This window comes from Larimichthys crocea, chromosome XXIV, assembly GCF_000972845.2.
Source record: "Larimichthys crocea isolate SSNF chromosome XXIV, L_crocea_2.0, whole genome shotgun sequence".
Taxonomy (NCBI): domain Eukaryota; kingdom Metazoa; phylum Chordata; class Actinopteri; family Sciaenidae; genus Larimichthys; species Larimichthys crocea.
Window position 1 is genome coordinate 13,555,795 of NC_040034.1, and position 17,507 is coordinate 13,573,301.

At 44.0% G+C, this 17,507-nt stretch overlaps 1 protein-coding gene across 4 annotated transcripts in view; it reads left to right on the top strand.

The window, feature by feature from the left end:
- Window positions 1–2,555: 2,555 nt before the first annotated feature.
- Window positions 2,556–17,507, top strand: part of akt1 (v-akt murine thymoma viral oncogene homolog 1) — a 30,137-nt gene continuing 15,185 nt past the window's right edge. Inside the window, exons 1-3 of one of the 4 annotated variants that reach the window (XM_010738250.3) lie at window positions 2,556–2,860; window positions 4,821–4,930; window positions 7,882–8,058. In XM_010738250.3, the coding sequence (XP_010736552.1) occupies window positions 8,013–8,058 (46 nt within the window). In that variant the 5' untranslated portion in view covers window positions 2,556–2,860; window positions 4,821–4,930; window positions 7,882–8,012. Of the gene's footprint in view, window positions 2,919–4,820; window positions 4,931–7,881; window positions 8,059–17,507 lie in introns of all 4 variants that reach the window. The other 3 variants (XM_027274826.1, XM_010738248.3, XM_010738247.3) reach the window with 3 other exon arrangements.

Genomic DNA, 17,507 nt, shown 5'->3' on the forward strand with positions numbered 1-17,507 from the left:
AGGGCACCACTGAATAACAACAGCAGAAATTATGGGATACCCTCACTCAGCTCTGTTTGTATGACAGGAACAGCTTGGCAAAGCTGACACATAGTAGCAGTGAGGAACACATTACAGTGTAAGTGACAAAGAGGGGAAATGACAACAGAGGAGGCTGAGAGACGGAGGGCAGAGGCCAATAAGTTTTTCATCACGGAGGGAACACTGGCAGCTGTCCATGTTATCCTGCTCTTGAAACATTATTTTGCAGTTATTGTGCAACCTTTCAAAACCATTGCCTTGCATTTCCATATTATACACTGCACTCGTACTTGTACTGAAGCTGATAAAACTTATTATATATATATAGATATATATATATCTAATATTATATATATATCTTCAAAAAGTAAACAGATCGCACATATAACTGCAAGTTTATAGGAATAATATTGAGAGAGGTTTAATGTTTAAAAATATATTAGACACTTTGACTAAGTAGACATCTGAGCTTTTCATTTGATACAGAGGATCCCTGGCTTCTTTTAAGTCTGACTGAGCTGGCCTGTCTGTACCTGTCCTAAACTGGTTTAACTCCTACCTCTCCGGCAGGGTGTTCTTTATGGCTGCAGATGACTGTTTATCTAAAATAATCCAGAATAACAAGCAGGTTTATAATTTGAACCTCACAGATAAATCTTTTTTATATTTACTTTGTGCAGTGCAACAGGAGACACGTGCCATGTTATGTAACTTTATGTTGCTGCATCTCCTGTTGACACAACTGATGCAGCTTAAGTTCATTCTTGACCCTGGAAATAATACTTAAGGTCCACTAACTTTTTTTCTTTTTTGCTTTCAACGTCATTCTTCATCTATCCGTGACGTTTGCTCCGTTATCAAAGAGATGGATCTGTTGATATGCAAGCTGAGTTGTTGTTATGATTTTCACTCCATCCACTGATGACCAACATGTGATACGTTTGAAAGCTCCAGAAAATAACCAATAACCAAGATAAAACCTCCAAGAGTGCCAAAAACAAGATAATGGTTGGAAAGTTCATGAAAAAAAAAATCTGACGGTTACATTTGATTCTAAACTTCACCATATGGCTATCATGCCTTTCACTGTAAATGTCAATGGTCTTTTTTAGCATCAGCAGACTTGACTACTGTAATTCTCCAGTGTGTAGTCTTCAGAAATATGCCATGAATCAACTACCAGAAGCCTGCAGATTGAGTGCTGACAAGCAACAGAAGGACAGCAGCATCACAACTGTGTCTACACTGCTTACAATGGTTATCTGTTAGTTTGTCAAATTGATTTTTACTGTGATTTAATATATATATCCATACTTCAATATATATATATATAATACACATATTTGAATTGTTTTATCCTCTTTGAGTCTTGTTTTTATGATTATGTTGATTTTTCTCTTAACAACAAACCACTTTAATCTGCATGTGACATTTCTTATCTAAAGCCACAGTACACAGTGCACTTCTGCTTTTGCCGATATATTTTGTTTTGGAAATCCCCCCTTTTGACACTGTTTTATTTTTTTTAATATGTTTATTTGTTTGTTCATTTAAATGCACAGTATTTTCATTTTTTATTGTATTGAGCATTTTTAAGTTGACTTCTTGCCACTTGGAGTATTTTTATGTTGCTACTTTATTACATTATTAAAATACATTTAACCTGATGAAGTATTGATCATTTTAAGGGGTATTAAACAACTGTCTACAGCCTATAGCAGAATTTGTAAAAAAATGGATATAAGTTTGATAATAACTTATAAATGCCCAAAATTAACTTATTCCAGCACATCAGGTGTAAATATTTTCTTTTTATAGTCTTAAATTTCAGAAAATTAAATATTTGGGGGCAAGTTGCTGTAAATATATAAAAATGGGAATTGTGATGAGCATTTTTTTCACATCCACAACATTTTACACACCAAATAGATAAATGTACATACAGCTGGGGTTACGTGGTCTAACCAGGACATTACATCTGAAAAACATAAGTCTGAGTGAGTAAAGGAACAGAGGAGGGTGTTAAGGATACAGAAGAAGGTGCAATAGATACTCCTGGTGAACTGGTGACTTGTCCGGGGTGTACCACGCCTCTCGCGCCAATATTATTTTAACAGTTATTTAATCCTGTATCTGTTTAGTTTCCATGATTGTACATGAATGTATCTTTATATTTTTGTAATATGTAGATTTAAATGACCACTGATGTAATTAGTGACTGTGACTCAAACAATGTTGCACTAACATGTCCCGGTCGCACTTATCTTGATTGTTTTTTTTGTTTGTTTTTTTTGTGAGTCGCTTTGGATAAAAAACATCAACTAAATGACTAAATGTACAGCTCAAGATATCAAAAAAAATAATTATCAAATGCACAGCTGGGACAAAAAATGTGCACATTATCTCATGCATTTGTTACAGGAAGTTCCCCCCTCATTGCACTGGAAAGCTTACAGGGGCCTCTTTTTGGTCCTAGGGCCTCATTTTTGGAAACCACCCGTCCACAGATAAAACAACGTAGGGTTCAACAAGGCCACGCAGACCCCTCGTAAGCCCCCATAGCAGCTCTGCAGGATTTTTTTTTTTTTCAATGGGACGACTGGCGGCCTACTATGAGTGTGTGTGGCTCATTAAAGCGGTTCGGCGTTAGGACCCGGGAGATGAGGCTTGCCACAGAGGCATTGCAGACAGCGCGTTTGGGAGGTGTAGTGGAAGAAAGGCAAAGAAACGGAGTAAATGAGAGCACTTTTGTCCAGATTGTTGAAGGACTTATCAACTTAAAATACCGCCGACACAGCTCACTATAATGAGACGGACACATTGTTGAATTCCTGTCCAGGTAAATGTCCGCATTTCCTTTCGCATGGTTAACTACAAGAGGTCGACAGCTAGACAGGGTAGGTCCCCATTGTACTTACATAGGATGCGGTTATTCTCACCCAAGCTTGCCCTGCTAGGCCCCATATCCTTTTCTATCGCTAAATGCAAACCTGAAATGAGGTACTTTCCTGACTTCACTTCGCTGTTACAAGTTATTTGGCGAGTCCAAGTCAACAGCTACTAAAACGTCCTGTCGTAAATTATAACGCCGCTGTTTGTTGTGTTTCTGTTTTTTCTCCTTCTCCTTCTTCTTCTTCTTCTTCTTCTTCTTCTGCTTCCCAGAAACAAACAGCGAGTCTTTCATCAGATGTTAACCATTCATTTTTTTCCTCTTTTCTTTTTTCTCTTTTTTTTTTAACAATGACCACTTTTTTTTCTTCTTCTTCTTCTTCTTTTCTTTTTTTTTTTAAAGACAGCCCTCAGGCCAACATATCTGCAGTCGTGTTACTTTAAAAAACGCTTCACTTTCCACGAGAAAGTTGTCTTTACTTGTACTTTATGGCCCAGCAGGCAAATGAAAACAAATGAGCTCAACTAGAGAGAGAGAGAGAGACTCATTCATTGTTATGAACTACCAACTGCGTTTGTTTACTTGTTTTGGGGAGTGAGACATTTATAGCCAGACAATCATTTACCTTGTTGCTGCACATTCAATGATACAGAGTTGTAGTAGTAGTAGTAGTACATCTTCCATTGTTGTTGTTGTTGTTGTTGTTGTTGTTGACTTCTCAAAATGGGGCCCAATGACCTTTTAGGTCCAAAGTTTGGACTTCAGGGAAGTCATAAATAAAAGCTAGACTAAAGTCTTATTTTCCTCCCTTGTAATTAGGACAATTGCAAAACGCACACTTTTGGTGTCTTCACTCATCGCACTTACAGTGATGACAGTAATGCATCTCTTGACTTCAATCATAACTACAGAGATTGTTGGTGGGAGTCAAAATGAAAAGGTTTGACAACAAGCTTCAAAGGTCCGACTTGAGATACTTTGCTTGTGTTTTGTTTGACTCTCTGCGTCTCCCGGGGGGGTTACATGTTCATGTACAGTCTGCAAAGAGAACATTGTCCCTGGGCGTGTTGCACCCGTAATGCCTTTAAGTGTCAAAATGTTTTTTTGTTTTTTTTTTATCAGTCATGAGACCACATCTGTCCAGTGTGTCTACGCAGGGAGAGACTTGGCATGTGACCCGATGGAAGACGCAACAAGCTGGCGTAATGATGCAGCCGGTGCCTGTGCTGCTTGGCTCTCCCTGTTCTATTTAGAAAATACCAGTCACCTCCCACCCAATCCTTCACAGCCCCTTTGACGCAAATGTGCCACCAGTTGCATGCAGAATCTGAGGAATGTTGTTTGAAATTGTTGTCCCTGTACACAGGCAGACTTATTGTCCCCCTCCACCCCACCCCCTGTCTGCGCAACGGGAGTTTAGATGTATTATTGCTAAGGAGGATACACTTCTGATGATGGTAGCGCACGCCATCAGCATCACATGATGGTGCTCTTCTTGGTCTGTGTCATGAAACTGAGAATGCAGCGGCCTAAAATAGTTGTTTCATTCATGTTGTTTGCTAGTTGTTCACGGTAACAGCAGTGTCATTGGATTCGAAACAAACCAAACGGAGCAGGGCTTTGAGGTTTGACTCAGTTTGTTAACCAGATCCCCCCCCCTTTTTTTTTTAAGAATGAGTATGTTGCGACTGGAGTCCGTCTTTGTGATCTATCTTTTAATTTAGTTCATGACTTGTCTGAACAGCATGAACATGAATACATTACCATGAATCATAAACGGGTTTACTGTCCATGTCTTACCTGGATTAAAGCAGTGAATCTTACTTGCCTTTGAAGGTTACAGTGACTGTGGTTTAGTATTCAGCTACACCTACCCACAATAATCATATCATTAGTGATGTGTTTTCAGGGAACTTGAAAGAGGAACTTGCCACTGTATCGTAGATCAGACCAGCGCTGGTGGTACATCTAAAACACAAAACTAGTGTCACAACTACAGGGACCATCTTCCAGCGACAGGTGAGCGTATTCACGTTCTGTTCGGTCGTTTTAGAAATATTGGAGCGTAGTGTTTGTTCTATCTTTGTACCCGTAAACCAGCCGCTGACTCTCTTGTTTACCAAAGCGGCAGCAGAAAATGGAGCAAAAAACAGACTTGTATCTATCGATCAGAGATGAAGGAAGTAATGTGGTGATGTCGGCCTGATTTTTCTGCTTCCTGCCGTAAACTTATGGGACTGTCCTCTGTGTCCCAGTGACAGGCTCAGTGTGTGGCATCTTTGCTGCATGATGCTGATTTGCATTGAATGGGGGTGACCCCTGGAGCTGGAGCCAGAAAGATGAATGATTGAAAGCTCCGCTAACAGCAGGGCAGGCAGGCAGGCAAGCAGGCGGTGGCCCAGAGGCCTGAGGACCATGTGACCGACTGTCAGGGTACTGGGTTCATTCAGTGGCTGTTGGCTGCAGCGCTGGCAGCAGCCCAGCTTTTCCACACAGGCCGCAGTAGCAACAGGTCGCTCCCATTAAAACAGCAGCGCTCTGTTGTGGCTCCAGAGCCGGTCTTGTGCATGTGTTGCTTTCTTGGCTGTGGTGTGTGCGCTCAAGTTTGTTTGTGTGATGTATCCCAATGTGTATATAATGTGTGCGTGCCTGTGTCACAGAGTACACACTAAGATGCAGAAGGGATCCAACGGTTTGTGTGATCCCTTTAGTTTGAATAGGCACTCAGTGTGCTTTTTTTTTTTAAAATCCCTCTCCAGGATCCTTCCAGCATCGACTGTGTGACACAAGCACCACAACCCCAGTGCAATAAACAAAAACACAGAGCAAAAATAAATCGTGCTTTCATAAACTCACTTTTGCTCATTGATGCAAGTGAGCAGAACGGCAGTGAAAGGCATGTTGATCGCACATTCACTGACAGATGTATTCGAGCCTGGGGCTGTACTGATATGACTCGTAGTCTGTCAATAGTCACATCCACTTCCTGTTGTTGTCCCCACCAGTAAGCTGGATGAGGCTGCTCAAACAGAGCTCTCTTTTGATGGCTTTTACGCTGATGGAGCAGCAGCAGCAGGCAAATTGATTTCAGTCGATGGTCAGAGATTGCCCGGTGCAGTATGGGGCATTTGTGTGAACAAGCACGGCAATTGATTGTTCCTTTGCTCCTGCCTTGCATTCAAAGCTGTCTTTATATCATAAAGGAGTACAGAGTCAAAAGGTCAAGCTTTTAGTTATGATAGCCTGCAGGTTTTCAAGTATGTCTTGTTGATGAATAACTGATAAGTTTGTGATGGTATTCAATCCTGTTTGGTCTATCAGCGTACTGTTATCTTGTCTTCTGTCATAAGTTTTGACTCGATCTTTTTAAACCCACGTTCAGCTTTTATGCCGCTCAATTACTTTGACGGCCCTTGCATGCATTTATTGCGTGACAACGGGTTTTTAATTTCTGTTTCATGTGTGATGTGGTCGTTGTTGTTGTTGAGCTGCTCTGTAAACATCACACTGGTTGATGCTTCCGCCACAGGTCAGGTGTGAAATAAAAACAGCAACACTCAGATAGAGCTATTCATCCTCACTGTAAACAATATGTTTAACCCCCCCCCCCCCCAGGGCCCATTTAGTAGCTGTTCTGGAGCTTTCAATCACATCACATGATCTTCATCAGCAGATTGAGTTTGCCTAGTTGTCATGGCATTGTGGAAAACAAGTATTATTATTATTTTTTTTTTTAGTTCTTACAGGTGGTGTAAACAAATCAGCATCATATTTTAGTAAACAATACTCTCTTATATCAAAGGTCATTTAGCGGAGTAGCTGTTCTGGGAGCGTTTGATCACATGATCTTCATCATATATGGATCTCTGAAATGTATATATTATTGTATGATCTGGTTGGATATAAGGTGTTGTTACTTTAGCACACATTTCACTGTAAGTCAGCAAATCTATAATGGATTTCACATGTAACTATTTCTTACGCACAAGGAAGTGAAATTCTTTAGATAACTTGAGGAACAAAATATTGTAAATGAGTACATTTCAAGTACTAGGAAATGTGAAAGTATTTTTGGATTATTATTTTTTTGTCTCTGCAGTGTTTATTGGCTGTGGTTGATTACCTTGGTGTTTTTTCTGTGATAAAAGTTCAAAAAGATCCTGAATGTATGATAAATTTAATGATCAATGTCTGGAATTCTTTTCAAATAAATAGTAAGTAACCTCCACGATCACGTTGAGGCAATGAAACACCTGAGGGAAGTCTTTGTTCAGAACAGAAAATGTAGAAAATAGTTTTGTTTTCAGCCCCTTCAAGTCTGTCATCCAATCCAGTCCAAGTTTTAGCCAAAACACAAATCTGCAAGTGGGATAATGGTCGCTGCCATCCGCCTCAGAAACTTAAATCCCACAGTATGCTCGGCACAAACAGAAACATAATACTCATCAAACCGCTTAACAAGATCCCTTAAATTTTTAACTGTGTTTCTACCTGCTAAGAGGATGAAAATGGAGCCAAATGAATGCAATTATATAATCATATGTTCATGACACATCGTGACGTTCATGGTCTAAATAGGAAATAGGAAAGCAGCCATGCAACTGCAAAATATTTGTTGTTGTTTTTCTGTCAGTAATTTCTAATTCACTGCTGTTCTGCTCATGTGTAGAAAAAAAACTATCAGGAATGGTTGTGCCGTGTGTGAACAGCATGGAATTTTCCAATACGGGGAGACTTCATTGTGAATGCCAGAAACCACGGCCTTACACAGATATTTGAACCTTGCAATGTTGCAGGTTCCACATGTGAAAGGGACTGTGGTTTTAGCATATCCTCCGCTAACTGGGCCATAAAGCTCAGTTCCACTGCCTCTCTTCTACTATGTTGACATGAGGGTTAATATTCAGACAAGTGAAAAAAAATCTTTCACCTCAATATGGAGCTAATTTTTACTCTTTTTCGACTAATAGGTAACCACCATTGAGAAGGCGGCTGTAAACCCCAGGACCCCGTCTCCAGGCTCCTGCACAGGGCTGAGTAAAGGAAACAAAGCTGTGTCTCTCCCTGTGGGAAACCTGGATCCTCCACCCTGCCCACCAACATGACCAATGTGGTGATTGTCAAGGAGGGATGGCTGCATAAAAGAGGTAAATACACAGATACATTTTGTGCTATAGAGTTTGATTTGTAAAGAGTCTCATTTTTGATTGCTGACTGTAATTTGCTGTGCTTGAAAAATCAAGGTGGAATGAGATAATTACTGTATGCAGCTCGTTGGCGCACAGTGGAGTGTATTTTTTTGCAATTCAATCAAGACATAGTATATAGTCCTCATCACCTCGTGTACTCAAACCCTCGACTGTGCAAACTTGTGGGTTGACCAAGCTGGCCAAGAACACAAAATATGCAAAGACCCTAAATTATGTATGTTATGCAAAAACTCTTGTTGATACATTGAGGGAATGCATTTAAACTGCAAAACAAGTACTTGTTTTCATGGAGTACACTCTAAAACATGGATTAGCAAGAGTTTAGCTGTAGCACACTAGTGACAGATGTGGTTTCTAAATACTGCAGAAATGTCTGAATCGAATGGCATATGTGCAAGGTGACTTATCCCCGGGTAAGCGTATTTAAACAGGCTGTATGCCAGATCTAGTGTAAAGAGCCATCCAGCTGCAGAGTCCCCAGTGGGCCCCATTTAGCTGCTCTGACAGCGCTGTGTGGCGTGGCTCTGTGTCGGGCGTGAGTCTTGTTGTTTGGACGAAGAGGCATTCCTCACATACCTGCTGGCTTTGAGCAGCTTTATGTGTGCATACTAACTCTGCCTTCAAACTACGGCTGCTTCGCAGAGCCCAATCCACCACTTGCTTCCACTACCACCGCCACCAGGGGCAAAAAAGGATAAGGAACTTCTCCAGAAAAACAATGAAGCTCTCCGGGCTAGGTGCCAAGGAGCCAGTGTTTTACTGGAAGAGGGGAAAGCAAGACTCTGACTCAAGGGATAAGGTGATGGGAGCAGGTCACTAGGAGAGTTCCTGGGACTCTAGGGGAAACAGTGTGCCGCTGTGGTGTGTTAGCCTATGTTCCCCCTCATCAAGGCTTGGGCTAAGAGCATAACAGGCTGCTGTTTTTAGGGAAGGGTCAGTCTGGTTCGGCTCAGTTGATCTCAGGGAGACACACCCTGGTCCTTCCAGCGAATGAAAGGATAAAACATTTGGTGCTATTAGTGTTTAATGTGCACAAGCTCTATTGAGTATAGACCAATGCTTTAAAGTTTTATCTAATCCACAATCAAAGAGCTCACTGTCATTCAAATCTATAAAGCAAAATTCATGCAAATAATCACGTCAAAAACTTTATAGACGAACTGTGATATTGTGTCTCTCTTCCGTGGAAAAACAAAAACAGGAACACGCTTTCTCTGGAAGGCAACAGGTAAAATGATATTTAGTTTAGTTAGGTGACAGTCAAAAGTTTGGGCTGACGTGTCATTCATTCTGAGCGTGTATATTTGTATACGCACAGTTGTTCCTGGTGTTTGTTTTGGTCTCTACGTGTTATTTGTGTCACCAAATTGGCACGGGTCCATTTTCCACACCTTCAGCACCACTGATAACAGATATCAGAGCCAGTGTAAAGTATAACTATACGAACAGTCAAATAGTGACTGGTAGAAAAAACAGTGTGGCAGTAGTGCGCGCGCACACACACACACACACACACACACACACACACACACACACACACACACACACACGCATACTTGTAGCAGTGACACCCTTCTAGTTGTGACACACACTCATACACACACACACACACACACTAAACAAACAACCCTTCAGGAATAGTGAGTTGGCATGCTGTCGCAGCCCAGCAGCTGTGCCCTGTGAAATGTCACCCAGAGCCTCTGTGTTTTGATTGGAGGGCGTCCACCTGCCTCCTTGACAGGAAGGCTTTTAGTGTCGCGTCACTGTCATGCAGTCTTTGCCCCAGAGCCACTGCACAGAAGGTGAACTTGCAGTAGCCCTGTCTCGCTGTCCATCACCTTTAGCCAGGTAGCCCCCACTCAACCACTATCATCCCATGTTGCACCGTGTGTGGAGCTTTGTGTGTGTGTGTGTGTGTGTGTGTGTGTGTGTGTGTGTGTGTGTGTGTGTGTGTGTGTGTGTGTGTGTGTGTGTGTGTGTGTGTGTGGTGGCGCCACCCAAGTGACTCACATCTCCATGTGGGCGTAATAATAAATGGCTTATGCCGCTTCCAAGTGTGTTCAGCATGCTCATTACTCCCATGCGTGCACTCAAAACACCAATTTAATGTTTTACAAAAGATAGCCCTCCATATTTCCATCAACATCTCGCATGTGTGTTCCATTGACATGCTCTCGCACCAAACATACATTGGTATGGGACCTAACAAAAGCAGGTACAGTTAAAATGTGGCCTCATCCTCCGGTAATGCCTATTTAATGGTCGTACATGATGAATAGATTTCATGGTGGGCTAGTCACAGAGCGCAGCAGCCCTGGTATGTCAGCTGAACACATCCATGCCACTCACTCTCGCTCTTTGATTCTTGTCTGATTAGTCATGTTCAGCACGCACGTGTAAACTGTGTGGAGGCTCGTGGAGAGGAAAAAAAAAAAAAAAAAAAGTAGAGCAAGCATTGTGCCTTCGTACCTTGTAAACCCTCCAGCAGAGTTAATCTGTCATTAGAGCTGAAGATTGTCAGCCTTGGAGCGCTCTGCACATTTGTTCCAGACGGGCCGCGCTCAGTGAAATGATCTCATTCTGAAGGACACACCTTCATACTTTCTCCATAAGCCTTGTGCTGCAGTAATGTGTCTGGATTGTGGACACTGCCTGGGATGTGTTGTTGTGACTGTTATCTTGGGTTGTCTGTTTTGGAAGGACAGTTTTGGAATGCAAGACAAAGCAGCCGAGTAAGACGGGGGGTAATGTGTGGGCGCGTGTGTGTGTGTGTACGTCTGGACATGCATATGCAAATGTGTGAGTGTATGGACAGTGTGAAGCATATTTATTCAGAAGTTACACTGCCAGCAGGACATTACCCAGTGCCCTTATGCACCGACCGCATCGCAAGTACAGGCTTGCAAAAACACTGTAACTTTGTTGTTACTATCATAACCAGTTGTTATGTGTCCCCAAATGATACTTCCCTTTTAGATCCTTCACAGAGTGCACGCACACACTTTGAATGTGCCTACGGCCTCTAGTGGCCACCGAGACCGAGCAGCATGTTATTTCTTTTTTTTGCAAGTGTGTTTTTCCAAAGTTTCCATCAAAGCCAGAGTATCATCAGACATCAAAGAGGCAGATTGTGGGTTCCCTAGTTTCCAGGGAAGTGCTGCGGCCAAAAACCCAGTGAAGCTCAACAGAACAGCGCTCGCTTGTCCTCCCCTCTTCCCTGGCCCTTGTTTGTTTGACTCATTTGCTCCCTGACAAGTATAAAGAGCCGGCCCCTTCGTTAGGCTAACGAAGGCCGCAACAACTGTTGGATTTGGGTAGCACGCTCAGCTGGCTCTGACACATGAGAGGAGGAGTGGAGTGAGAGAGGAAGGGAAAGCAAGAGGGCACACCCATAGAGATAGAGAGGGATAGATGAAGGGGCAGGCAGAGAGAGAAAGACAGAAGTCGAGCAGCGTCTTTGGGATGTTCCCAGAACATTGCTCAGTGACCCGGTCGGCCTCAGGAGAACGGATGGATGTTATGTGCGACATGCCACGGAGACCCTCTTGTGGTTTGGTTTGGAGCTCATCAGCTGATTGGCTGCTGTGCTGGTCATGCGGCTGAAGGACACCCATGAGTTGCTCCTTCAAGCGAGACCTTGTTGGTGGTCCAGGAAAGTGTATGAGTGGGAACGAGAGAGAGCGGAGAGAGGGGGGGAGAGGAGAAAAGCATGCATGGGTTTTGTGGAAGCTTCAGACACAGTAGTCAGTGTAGATGAAACAATTTTTTTTTTTCATCTTTTGAATATCTGCGCCTTGTGCATCTGGCGAACAGACCTCCAATAATTCAGCCAGCATTTTCCACATTTGCATTCGTTTTCTGTCTGTATTAGTGATCTCAGTGAGGGAACGTTATGTTTCCTGCACAGTTAAATGCTCTTCAAAGGAGCAGGCCCACCTGATTAGGAGTGTCTCATGATGCTGCAATGCTGACTGTCTCAGGACTTCAGGACTTTGACTAGCTGCCAGCTCTGCTGCTGGGCTTGCCCAGGCTCCTACACGTTCCCTCATTATGGCTGTCATGGGCCACACACTGCAGCAGCACGCACACAAAGCTCACGCATTATGAACTGTAGAACTGGCGCTGTAGCTCGTCCTATTTGCTAATATTCTCACGCTTTTACACGTGACAAACAAGTCTCGAGCGCACATAAAATGACCCTGGATCCCCAAATGATTCAGTTTGTTATCTCGAAGCTTGCAAACAATATGTCATGGTAATAAAGTTACTTTAATCATAATCATAGCAACGTGATTACAGTATTTATATCTTTTAATACATAAGCCTATTGTGTATTTTGTAAGATTCTGTCTGCTAATAGACGTAAGTAATACTACTTATGAAACTATTCAGCCAGACAGTAGTGGACTGATTTTGATGATTTATAATTTTCAATTTTCTAGCGCTATACAAGTTAGGACTGATTTTTATTTATTTATTTATTTATCATGACCAGTGAACAGTCATGAAAGGGCAACGCGTGTGTGGAAAACTGAGGCGCTGAGTGAGAGATGAAAGGCATTTTTGCGAAGGGGAAGCTATGCATAAACTAGGGGACATAATTATGTGATGATGGGTAATTTAGTAGTTTGACTGAATAGTTGTAGCATGCAGTACATTTTTTAAAAAACTTTTTTGCAAATAACTTCACAACAGATATTTCAAACTCTGGTGATTAAATACTCAGACACTACCCAGCAGTGGAAGTTGAAGTGCCAGGCCGATCTGGGAATGGAGGCCCCGTAGGCAGGGTCCAGCAGCAGAGGGTGTCACACCGGGAAGCCAGCGCTCTGGCCGGGTGTCTGGCCGTCAGCGCGGACCCCCTGCCCTGGGTAATGGGAAGCAGTCTTCCTGTTAAATGTGGTGGAGAGAAGTAAATTACTGGGGTGCAGCTGTCGGCAGGCAGGCTGGCTGGCTGGCATGATGGGGGGGGGGGCTGAGGGAGGCTGGGGGAGGTGGCACCTCCACCGCTCGCCTCCTCTCGCGGCAAGCCCGCTGTGTGCTTACTTTGCTGTGCAGAGTCCGCCTGCTCGTCCACAACTGTGGTACTCGGCAGCGCACTCCGTCTCTGTTCCTCCCTTCCCCTTTTGTCTCTGTTGTTTCCTCTTGTTCTCTTCCATTTTTACACTCACATTCTTCCTCTTCTCCTTGTCTCTATTAACTCCCCTCTTTCCTCTCTGCCTCTGTCTGCTCCCACCGGCTCACCCTCCCCTTCCCTCCTCGGTCCTCCCCCACTTCCAGTGCACACACTCCTCACCCACAGCCCCACCACCCTGTTGCTAGGATAATGACCCTGCTGACAACTCAGACCCATGGCGGAAGTGGCTATGGACCAGCGAAAAGCTCCCAGTCTCTGACATCAATCACATCACTGGCACCTCTCTTCAGTTTAGGGAGGGTAGGGGAGACAGTGAGATGAAGGGGACGCTCAGCTGTCTGCAGACTTAGAGTTGACTGTATGTATGTGTTGCATCCTCCACATCAGCTTATTCTGTTATTCAGAATATATTTTAGAAGTTATAAAGAAAGTTTCATCATTCTTTGAGAAGGAAGCTTTACTCTTTGCTCGTTTGAGGGCGTTAGATCTTACACTTGTCATTGAGAGCTCATTGGCACTAATTTGCTCTAAATAATGTGTGTTTATTTGTTTGTCATGCAGTAACCCAGTTAACTAATCCATGGACTGCTTGTTTGCCCAGGGAGAGGGGGCAAATCTCAGCCCCAGTGTGGCAGGGGGGAACTTCCCACAGTGTCTCTATGGTAATCAGCAGGTGTCACTCACCACAGAGAAGAAGTGAGGGCTTTCTTACAAGCGTGAGAAAGAGGGGCAGCCTCCATTGCCCTTCCCCGCAACCTGTTGATGCTGCTGCCAAAGCCCTGGCAATGGAGTCCCCCATCCAGCTGCATGGGAGAGAGAGAGAGAGAGGGGCTAACAAAAGAGGTTTGGAGAGGAGGGGGATGTCAGGAGGACATAAAGAGAAAGGGAATAAAATGAAGGAGCCCAAATTCCTGGACAGTTCAGCATGGCATGTAAGCCTGGTGCTGCCTTATATGGTCACAGCGAGAGGGGCAAATGGGTAGATGGGTGTCCGGGCAGCAAGAGAAGCTCCTGCTAGGAGCTCTGTGGGCTCAGAGCAGGGGATGGCATGGGGCGGAGTTTGTGGTTGCTGGGGCTCAGTGGTGACCCCTGCATCAGGGAGCCCCCTCTCCTCTGGAGCAGGCGGCCCGTGGCTCATTGAGATGCAGGGCACAGGGTGGCAGGCCGCAGCTGCAGCCTACAGGCAGAACCCGGCAGAAAAGGGCCGAAGAGATGGCGGGGGCGGCTGAGGAAAAACCAACAAAAGGCGCAGCCCGCTCCCCTCCTCCTCCCTCGCTTTGGAGTTCTAATTCCCTAATCCTCAACCTCCGCCTACACCCCCCCTTCTCATCCGATTCTCACCACTCAAACACACTCACACACACATGCACAGTTCATGCAGTTACCACTGGCTCCCTTCCTCTCATCCCCAAGCCATGAATGGCCAGACGGGGACAAAACCCAACAGCAGCCCCCTCAGGAAGTCCAACCACTGGGTGTGGGCACTGAGAGGCGCATTTTGTCTGACCCGCTCTCACTATGTGTGTGTGTGCTTACATTCAACCACATGTCGTGTGACTGAGTGTGTGTGTGTGTATAGTTTATCCAGTGCCAGATGACTAAGGTGGTCCTCTGTTTAAATTATTCTTCTTGAAATTTTATTAAAAAGTAGAAAGAGAGCAGGGTACGACGGGGGAGAGAAAGGGATGACGTGCAACAGAGCTATTAGTTTGGACTCATTGTTAGGACACTGTGGCCTCTCCTTTTGGGGGCCCACGATGAATGCTGCATGATGTGTCTTATTAAAAGCCAACAAGCCACAGCAGCTGGGACCTCAACATTCCTGTTGTTGTCACGTAGAGACGGACAGAACAGGACGCTCCTCGGAAACAGCCACTAACCTCTGTCACTCTCTCCCTCTCTCCCCTTTTGGTCTAAAGCCGTCCACATTTTTTTCCTTTTTTATTTATTGACGCCTTCTATGAGCCTGCCGGTTCAACTCACTCTTACTGTTAAGGCCTCTTAAGATGAGTTGACCTGCAAATGATTTCAATGTCAAACGAGAACATGAATGTATATTTTAATCGTGCAAGTCGTGAAGATTTCAGCATCTGGATATCTGGAATATAACGTTTCGATTTGATTAAGCTTCAAATTATGTTTAAGATAAAGGTTTACCGTTGTTCACCCTCTGTTGGGGCACCTTTTCAGAACACAAACTAGCACACCTAAACACACAGTGCTTATGATTTGTTACACACGCGCATGAGCAAACAAGACCATGCTCCATCATGTACAGCTGTGGCCAGACCTGTTCTCCCCCCCCTCCACCCTCTGTACCTTGTTGTGTGTATGTGTGTGTGTGTGTGTATATTTGGGGTAAAGAGGGCGTGGTGGTGGCAAGCTGGAGCTGTCCACACACAGAGACATGCAGCAGTTGGCAAATAAAGATGAATTCTGTTGTGTTTGGCAGCGGTTCTCCGTTCATTATTTTCCACTTTGCCCAGCGCGCATCCCAGACCTCAGCAGCTGCTTGTCATGTAAAGACACTCTATCAGGCCCTGACAGCTCCTCCCATACACACACACACACACACACACACACACACACACACAGACAATACGCATGGCTCATACACACTCCACTTGCACTCACACCCCCTACTCCCAGTCCTACATATGTGGAGAACATATGTAGTGATCTGTCTCACTACCACTTCGCTCAACACAACTCTGCATGGCTTTCTCATCCCCTCTAGTTCTCTCATCTCTCATCTGGTGTCAAATCAGTCTTTCTATTCTTCTGTCCTTCCCCTAATTTGGTTGAGTTCAGCCACATGTCTGCTGTCACACTTGACTTTTATTAGAAAAGCTTTGATTCCGGGATGCAGCTCGTTTAGTGGATTTCTTCAGAGCGCGAAATGCGTCTGCATGTCTCTGCACTTACAGTCAAAACTGACACTTGAAGGAGGTTTTATCTTATCTAGGTTGTGGTCAGTCTGTCTGGTTGGCCAGTTTCCTGTTTTGGAGAGCACACTGACATCAAAAGAGTTTAGTTTACATCAGTTATGATGAACTCACTTAAAAGCAGAAGGCTCTCCTGTGTTGTTAGGAGGCCCATTGTCCTTTGTCAGCAGTCTGCACTGTGTTTCTTACTGTACACAGGATGTATTTGGGGTCTACTCTGCAAAGCATTGAAGTAAAGTCTTATAAAGTACTAAAAAGCAAAGATAATATTTAGTCAGGTTTGTTTTTGATTCACTCTGTGTGTCTATATCACAGCTTAGGTGTAATATAATTCCGTTGCAGTCAATTACAATTAAATTAAAGCAATTAAAAAATACAAAAGGTGCAGCTGTCAGTTTCACTTTCTTGTCATGTCAGTGCTTAAGAAAGGCCACGGCGTGGAAAGTAGAACTGAATAAAAGTAGAAGGGGAAATGGGTGTAAATAGGAAGCTGACAAGGGTCATCTTTGTTGTTTGTGTTCTCTGTGCAGACTCTTTGCTGGGGGTTACATTGCAGACACACGTAGACAAACGGATATAGCCACTTCCACTGTTGTCATGTCACCAGGTTTGAGGTCACAGATGAGGAAGTTGCAGTGTCCTCCTGTCTAGAAAGAGAGTGCGCTATCTTAAGTACGTGCATTGCAGATGTGGAGTTGCTTCGTTTCTCTGTGCCACATCTCTGTGACCATCAAAGTGTAGTGTATTTTTAAACATATACATTTTTTTTTCCATCAGTTCTTGCAGTTACATTATCACAATAGATGTTTCACTCATCTCAGGAGGGCTTTAGACCTCGGGTGTCACATTCCGACATGTGTTTGCATCTTTATTTGTTTCGTGTGGCCTTGCCTCAGTGGCCATGCAGACCTGTCATAATGTCCTTTTAATATCGGATGTTCATAACTCATGCAAGTGACAGTTGTTTAAAAGAGTCCAGTGACTGAGAACGGTAAGCTGGCATTGTCATCTTCCCAACATCCACATGAGTGAGGCCACCTCAGTGTGGGAGAATGTCTTGCTGACACACACCACGCGCTGCTGCGTCATGTATGACCACCCATGCTACTTCTGGTGGGTGCTGTGCGTCAGTGTAGCTGGCAGGAAAAGCCCAGAGCCTTCCAAACTGGATGTTGTTGTAATCTGTGACACACACATACCTGTCACTACCCACTAGGCAATGTACACACACTCACACACACACACACGCACACAAATGTGTTTACACACAAGCACACACATGCGTACACATAAACACCTGCCTC